Source organism: Chrysemys picta, chromosome 24 (assembly GCF_011386835.1).
Source record: "Chrysemys picta bellii isolate R12L10 chromosome 24, ASM1138683v2, whole genome shotgun sequence".
NCBI classification, from domain to species: domain Eukaryota; kingdom Metazoa; phylum Chordata; order Testudines; family Emydidae; genus Chrysemys; species Chrysemys picta.
In genome coordinates, this window is record NC_088814.1 from 8,549,312 (window position 1) to 8,557,771 (window position 8,460).

General features: G+C 52.8%; 1 protein-coding gene across 6 annotated transcripts in view; it reads right to left on the minus strand.

Annotated features, from left to right (window-relative positions):
- The window catches only part of DDX42 (DEAD-box helicase 42), a 34,573-nt gene extending 30,274 nt beyond the window's left edge, over positions 1–4,299 (minus strand). For 2 of the 6 annotated variants that reach the window (XM_065578031.1, XM_065578028.1), the window contains exons 1-2: positions 4,166–4,299; positions 550–657 (exon numbers count right to left, since the gene is read on the minus strand). Coding sequence is in view for 3 of the 6 variants with exons in the window: in XM_065578028.1 (XP_065434100.1) it covers positions 550–557 (8 nt within the window). In the remaining 3 variants the exon portion in view is untranslated. Of the gene's footprint in view, positions 1–549; positions 658–1,977; positions 2,283–4,093 lie in introns of those variants that run through there. The other 4 variants (XM_065578029.1, XM_065578033.1, XM_005312976.4 and 1 more) reach the window with 4 other exon arrangements.
- Positions 4,300–8,460: the final 4,161 nt, after the last annotated feature.

Sequence of the window (8,460 nt, forward strand, 5' to 3'; positions counted from 1 at the left end):
AATATATAGCAGCATTTGCACTTTGCATTAAAGAAAAATGAACAGGTTGCTGTCCAAAATATTACATCTCTTTTATTTTTTATTTAAAAAACTTCTATCAAAAAGTAATGTTACCAGGTTTATGGATAAAATCACCCATTAACACAATGCTTAACAAACATTCCTGCCCTGTAGATTTTACAATCCAAGATAGACAAATAAACCCAAGGCGAGAACCCTGAACACAAGAACCTATGTGGGAGAAGTGGAAAGTCAACTGAATAAATATTTTGCATTTCTATACAGTCCCATCCCTGAATGTTTTATAGCTTTGTAAATACTGCACAGCTGAAATCCAGCCAACTTTAGAGAGGGCAATAACCAATTAGCACATAGCAAACCACACAACCATAGGGGGGAGGGGAAATGTTAGTCAAGAACAAAAAGTCAAGCCTCACTTCTTAAGAGGTGTGCCTTAGGATATTTAAGATACACACAGAGTAGACAGCACCTCAGATCTTGAGGTCACATTTGAAAGACTCCCACCCAATCTGTTTGCACAGAACTCACTTTTCCATGTCAGCAGGATGAAGGGCTCAGTTGTTGATGCTGCTAGGATTTGACCCTGATTCCATGAAGTTTAGTATTTTCCCAATGCTTGGGCAACTAAAGTCATACCTTCAAGGCACAAAAAAAAACAAAAAAAAAGGGCATGACGCACAGCCCTTTCAAGTGTGTTATAGTTAGAGAGCTCCTAGTTTAGCGGTCTTATTAGACAACTCTCTGCATTCACTGGAACTCCTTCAATTAAATTAAAGTGCATAGCTAAGAGAAATAACTGGCAAATCTGAGAGTAAATTCTGTATACTACTTCCTACACAAAGCATTTACCAGTTTAGTATCTGCTCAACAAATCTAAACGTCTAGAACATGGAGCTCACTAGGTCATTTTTGGAAAAAATCATTCCTCTGCTCTCCATGGTAGAGGCTTGACTCCAATAATCTGTTCTTCCCACTTGCACCAACACACGTCTCAAGCTTCAAACCTGCTGATATGTGACAAACGCCTGAATTGTGGAACACTTGGCTTTTGTTGCTTGTGCTGTACTTGATTAATTGTAATATTTTTAAACTATTAAATCTGTTTGTAAGGATGTTTTCTCACTGTGTGAATAAAAGAAAACTGAAAAAGTATATATCAAGTACAATCAGAAACACACACTCTGTCCGGTGTCTGCAGAACAATCTGCTATACTTGATTATGAAGTCTACTCAAGTCTTTGCTATTGATTTTTTCATGTGGATGGTGCTCAGACATCACAGTGACAAGCTGCAGTAGAAAACCCTAAAGATAGACAGAGGTGTGTGCAGATTTCCCCATCGACAACATTTTGGGAAAAGAGAAGCATCTTCTCTGGAGGCCACCTTGCCTTTAAGAGATGGAACACCACAGCAGTCTCCCCACCCCCAGTTCATCACACTTTAGGAAATTTACTGGTTAAGAGAACAGAGGCTGAAACTTCGTCCCCTGAAAAAAACATCAAGGAGTCTGGTGGCACCTTAAAGACTAACAGATTTATTTGGGCATAAGCTTTCGTGGGTAAAAACCTCACTTCTTTGGATGCATCCGAAGAAGTGAGGTTTTTACCCACGAAAGCTTATGCCCAAATAAATCTGTTAGTCTTTAAGGTGCCACCAGACTCCTTGATGTTTTTGTAGATACAGACTAACACGGCTACCCCCTGATACTATTTGTCCCCTGGGGATGATATGCCTTGAGGATTGGGAAGGGGACAGACACTATGGCCTCCTAACTACACAAGACCATTTTGCCTTGTGGAAGATCCTACACTGGGTGGGTGGACGGAGAATGGGACTGCAGCAGTATCCCCTGCCAGATCATTCTGCCTTGAAAAGACAGGAAGGAAGGAACACTGCAGCCTTCCCTCTCATGAATCATCCTAAATTTGAGGAAGGAGTAGAACAAACTGCACCTACCTGTTCTCCCCATCACCCAGTCAGTGATGGTGTGTATATGGGGAAAAGAGAAGAAAACCACACTTCAGTATCCTTCCCCCAGAAATCACCCAATTGGGGATGGTGTCTGTATTGGGGGTGGGGAAGGGTCAAAAAAGAGAAGAGGACCACACTGCACCCCTCCACCTTCCCCCATTAAGGATCACCCAGTCAGGTACTGGGTGTATGGGGGGGGGGAGAGAATGGGATAGGAGGATGAGAGCAAAACTACACTTGCAGCATCCTTTCCCACAATGGGGAAGGCTGTAGCATCACCTCTCTTCCCCTCCCTACTCCATGATCCAAGCTTGTGGGGAAAGTGAGTGAGAATATCCTGCATCCCCCTCACCCAAGCGATCATGCTGCCCTGCACAGGGTTGGTTGGACATTGTAGCTTGGTTTGGGGGTGAGATCCACACTACTCTGGGGGAAAAGGAAGACACTGTAGCTCAATTTGGCATGAGGTACATACTGCCCTGGAAGAAGGGGGGCCGCTGTAGCTCGGTGTGGGGGTGAGAGATCCATACTGCCCTAGGGGGGACACTGTAGCTTGGTTTGGGGGTGAGATCCATGCCATCCTGGCTGGGAGAGGGGCTACCCTAGCTCGAGCAGGGGATGAGAACCACACCACTAGCTTAGTGTGGGGGTGAGACTCGCGCTGCCCTGGGGGGCTGCTGTAGTTCGGTGAAGGGGGTGAGACCCGCGCTGCCCAGGAGGGGGAGCACTGTAACTCGGTGGGGGGGGGGGGGGGCACTGTAGCTCAATGGGGGGGGGGGGTGAGCACTGTAACTTGGTGGGGGGGGCGCGCTGTAGCTCGGTGTGGGGGGTGAGACCCGCACTGCCCGAGGGGGGAAGGGGGGGCCACTGTAGCTCGATGTGGGGGGGCGAGACCCGCGCTGCCCGGAGGGGGGGGCGAGGGGCGCCGCTGTAGCTCGGGGGGGGGGTGTCAGACCCGCACTGCCCGGCGAGGGGGGGGGCGCTGTAGCTCGGTGTGTGGGGAGGGTCAGACCCACACTGCCCAGCGAGGGGGGGGGGCGCGCTGTAGCTCGGTGTGTGGGTGGGGTCAGACCCGCGCTGCCCGGGGGGGGAGGGGGCGCTGTAGCTCGGTGTGTGGGGGGGTCAGACACGCGCTGCCCGGGGGGGGCGGGGCGAGGGGGGCGCTGTAGCTCGGTGTGTGGGGGGGTCAGACCCGCGCTGCCCGGGGAGGCGGGGGGCGCTGTAGCTCGGTGTGTGTGGGGGGTCAGACCCGCGCTGCCCGGGGGGGGGCGGGGCGAGGGGGGGCGCTGTAGCTCGGTGTGTGTGGGGGGTCAGACCCGCGCTGCCCGGGGGGGGGCGGGGCGAGGGGAGCGCTGTAGCTCGGTGTGTGGCGGGGTCAGACCCGCGCTGCCCGGGGGGGTGGGGGGCGCTGTAGCTCGGTGTGTGGGGGGGGTGTCAGACCCGCACTGCCCGGGGGGGGCGGGGGGCGCTGTAGCTCGGTGTGTGGGGGGGGTCAGACCCGCGCTGCCCGGGGGGGGGGGCGCTGTAGCTCGGTGTGTGTGGGGGGTCAGACCCGCGCTGCCCGGGGGGGGCGGGGCGAGGGGGGCGCTGTAGCTCGGTGTGTGGGGGGGTCAGACCCGCGCTGCCCGGGGGGACGGGGGGCGCTGTAGCTCGGTGTGTGGGGGGGTGTCAGACCCGCACTGCCCGGGGGGGGCGGGGGGCGCTGTAGCTCGGTGTGTGGGGGGGGGTCAGACCCGCGCTGCCCGGGGGGGGGGGCGCTGTAGCTCGGTGTGTGTGGGGGGTCAGACCCGCGCTGCCCGGGGGGGGCGGGGCGAGGGGGGCGCTGTAGCTCGGTGTGTGGGGGGGTCAGACCCGCGCTGCCCGGGGGGGGGGGGGGAAGAGACGGAGCTGAAGCAGCAGCAGGCGGCCCCGGCCCCGCCCCCTCTCTTTGGGGCCCTGCTCCCAGGGGCTGAGGGGGGCGAAGCCCGCCGGGCAGCTCACCCCACAGGCGGGACGCGCGGAGTCTCGCGCAGGGGGCGGGCCCTTTGTCCGGGGCAGGCCCTGGCGCCGCCAGCCGCACTAGGCCGCGGGCCCCCACCCGCCGGAAGCGGGCCCCGCTCACCGGGCCCCGCGGGGAAACGCGAGGCGAGGCAAGGCCGCCCCTCGGCTCCGCTCGCCCCTCCCCCCGACTCACTCGGTGCTCGGTCTCCGCTCGCTCCAGCCGCCTCTGCCCCCGTTACCGGGAGGGGGAGGGGAACGTACGTGCGTAGGGGACGGAATGACGTCACCGCGCGGCCGCGTGTCATGCGCACTAGGCACGGCTGAGGCTGCGCGAGCAGATGGGCAGAGGTGACCTCTGACTCAGTTGACCCACCCAACCCCCATAGACTCATTATAGGGGGTCTCAAACTGGGGGTCGGGACCCCTCGTGGGGGTCACAAGGTTATTACATGGGGGGGGGGCACGAGCTGTCAGGCTCCACCCCAAACCACGCTTTGCCTGCAGCATTTATAATGGTGCTAATCCATAAAAAGTGTTGTTAATGTATGCACTCAGGCTTGCTATGTGAAAGGGGTCAGCAGTACAAAAGTTTCAGAGCCACAGCTCCATTTGGTTGGATGAGGAGCCAGGCACAGGCCCTGAAGCAAACCCAGAGAGTCTCATGGATGGGTGGGAGTGAGGCATGAACTTTGAGATAGCCCTATAGCCCCCTCCCCCCCCCCCCCCGGGCTGGCTCCAGGCACCAGTGGTGCTTGGGGCAAAAATGCTAGAGCCAGCCCTGCCCCCCCACCCCCTTTGGGGTGAGTGGGAGGGAGATATAGTCCTTAGAAACCATATAAACCTCCCCATCAGGGTGAATGTGAGACACCAACATTAACCTCTCCCCCTTATCTCTGCAGCAGCCAGATGTCTCTCAGTGTCTGGTCTCAAACAGATGTGATTCTAAGCCAGTTTAAGGGAGTCCTGCCTAGACCCTAAACCTGCAAAATATAGCTGAAGTTTAAGGCCTCGTTATAGATATTGGTTAAAAGAGTTGGACCTGGCCTTATATTAGGGTTACCATACGTCCGGTTTTTCGGCAATCAAACCCCAGTCCGGGGGGAATTGCCAAAAAGCCAAACATGTCCGGGAAAATGCCGGCCAGGCACTTCCCCTCCCACGGCTGCTCTGCTCCTCCCCTGACTCTTCGGCTCTGTTTAAGAGCCGAGCTGCCCAAGCGCTATGGGCTTCAGGCAGCCCCCTTGCCTCCGGACCCCAGCCGCCGGCCGGGCACTTCCCCTCCCGGGCTCCAGCGGCGCAGGGTCCGGAGGCATGGGGGCTGCCCGAAGCTGGCAGTGCTTGGGCAGCTCGGCTCTTAAACAGAGCCGAAGAGTCAGGGGAGGAGCAGAGCCTCCAGCCGCGGCGGCTCTGCTCCTCCCCTGACTCTTCGGCTCTGTTTAAGAGCTGAGCGCTACGGGCTTTGGGCAGCCCCCATGCCTCCGGACCCTGCGCCGCCGGAGCCCGGGAGGGGAAGTGCCCGGCGGGGGGCGCAGGGTCCGGAGGCATAGGGGCTGCCCGAAGCCCAAGCGCTACCGGCTTCACGGTTTGCCGGGCAGCCTCCAGACCCTGCGCCCCCGGCTGGGCACTTCCCCTCCCGGGCTCCAGCTGCGCTGGGGAAGCGCTGGCCGGGGGCGCAGGGTTTGGGGGCTGCCCGGCAAACCATGAAGCCGGTAGCGCTCGGGCAGCCCTTTTCGCGTGGCTGGGACTGGGAGGGAGGAGGGGGCGGGGTTGGGGCAGGGCTGGGAAATGGGCGGGGCCAAGGCCCCGTGGAGGGTCCTCTTTTTTTATTTGTTAAATATGGTAACCCTACTTATATATAAAAGCAGGACTGGTCTACAACAATTGTCCCAGTTGGTAGTAGTCTTATGCTAATTTGCAGTGGTGTTAGGGTATGTCGTCACAGCCTGTGGCAGGGAGCCTCCTAGCCCAGGCTGACTACCGTGCTAAAATAGCCATGTAGACATGGCCGTTTTGGCTCCGCAGCCTAGGAAAGGGAGTGGGCTTTAGAGCTTGAGCTTAGCCTCAGTTGCAACTTCACAGTCCTGTCTATACAGCTATGTTTAGAGCTCTAGCAGGAGCCTGAGTCTGTGGCCCCATGCTGGGAGGCTTGCTGCTGCCTTTACTGCCCTAATGCAGTAACAGAGTGTGTCCAAATCTCAATTGATCTTGAGTGTCATGAGAGTTAGCATTTTTCTCACAGCCCCAGATCCTGAAATTACGTAAATACTTGACCAAGTATCAGAGGGTTAGCTGTGCTATTCTGGATCCACAGAAACAACGAGGAGTCCGGTGGCACCTTAAAGCCTAACAGATTTATTTGGGCATAAGCTTTTGTGAGTAAAAAAACCCACTTCTCCATGCATCTGAAGAAGTGGGTTTTTTACCCACGAAAGCTTATGCCCAAATAAATCTGTTAGTCTTTAAGGTGCCACCGGACTCCTCGTTGTTTTCTAAACATGTGAGAATCTCAGCTTTTGTTTTATAGAAGTTCGTTTCCCTCATGATTGCAAAGAAATGTGAATCCTAACGGCTTAAAACTAGAAGGCAAATAAAAAGACACAACAGTGATTAAAAAAAAAATCTTGATTTTTTTGAGGCCTGACTCATGATATTTGACAGGCAGGCAATACTGAATACTGTTGTTTTTTAAATAATGAGAGTAGGAGAACCCTCAAGACTCTCTATCATTTAGCCTTGACTTAAATAATAATAATATTAACTTCCCTTTATGGCCTGATCTGATTATTGCAGGGCAAGCCAACAACATTAATAAATAATGAATTATAATAACAATAAAAAATAACACCTAGCTGTTACAGTCAGATTATGATCTCTACACACACAAAGACACTCCTGACCAAAAATAGGAGGGATGAGGAGCAATTATGTTGCAGGAATAAATTCTGCCTGGCTGTACCACACAAACCAGTGAAAATAGATTAAAATCATAGTGATTTATTATGCTGTCCTATAGATTTTCGAAGTGTTTTTACAAACTTTACCTAATTAATCTCAACAGAAAATGTAACTGTGAGAGATTTTAATAAATGATGAGCAGGATTCTGCATGGTAAGGCTACCACCTATCTTTGCTGCTGGTGGGTGTCATCATACTTCTCCTTGGGGATATATCACATTCCCTGATCAATGAGGGAGTCAACAAGCATGTGGACAAGGGTGATCCAGTTGATATAGTATGTTTGGACTTTCAGAAAGCCTAACTAAGCAGTCACGAGTCAAAAGGTTGTTACAAGGAGGAGGGAGAAAAATGGTTTTTCTTAACCTCTGAGGATAGGACAAGAAGCAATGGGCTTAAATCGCAGCAAGGGAGGTTTAGGTTGGACATTAGGAAAAATTTCCTGTCAGGGTGGTTAAGCACTGAAATAAATTGCTTAGGGAGGTTGTGGAATCTCCGTCATTGGAGATTTTTAAAAGCAGGTTAGACAAACAACTGTCAGGAATGCTCTAGATAATACTTAGTCCTGCCATGAGTGCAGGGGACTGGACTAGATGACCTCTCAAGGTCCCTGTCAGTCCAATGATTCTATGAGATAAGAGGGAAGGTCCTCTCAGGAATTAGTAACTGGTTACAAGATAGGAAACAAAGGTCAATAAGGGAAAGAAAGGGTCAGTTTTCACAATGAAGAGAGGTAAATAGTGGGGTCCCCCAAGGATCTTCAGCAATGACTAAGGGGGGGTTACAATAAAAGGCCTATAGAATCATAAATGGTATGGAGAAAGTGAATAGGGAAGTGTTATTTCCCCTTCACATAACACAAGACCTAAGGGGTCACTTAATAAAATTATTTATTTATTTTTTAATTTTAGGCAGCAGGTTTAAAACAAACCAAAGGAAGTACTTCTTCACACAACTCACAGTCAACCTGTGGAACTCATTGCCAGGGGATGTCATGAATGCCAAAAGTATAACTGGGTTCACAAAAGAATTAAATACATGCATGGAAGATAGGTTTATCAATGGCTATTAGCGATGATTATTATTATCAATGGTCAGGGATGCACCCCCATGCTCCAAATGTCCCTAAACCTCCAACTCCCAGAAGCTGGTCCTGGATGACAGGGGATGCATCACACGCAATTGCCCTGTTCTGTTCATTCCCTGTGACGCATCTGGCACTGGCCAGTGTCAGAGCCCAGATAGCAGGCTAGCTGGACCTAGGGTGACTAGACAGCAAATGTGAAAAATCGGGACAGGGGGTGGGGAGTAATAGGAGCCTATATAAGAAAAAGACCCACCAATCGGGACTGTCCCTATAAAATCAGGACATTTGGTCACCCTGGTGGACCAACGGTCTGACCCACCAGTGTGTCAGTTCTTGTGTCAGTTCAGCTACAAATAAAAAGTTTCAGAGTAGCAGCCGTGTTAGTCTGTATCCGCAAAAAGAAGAACAGGAGGACTTGTGGCACCTCAGAGACTAACAAATTTATT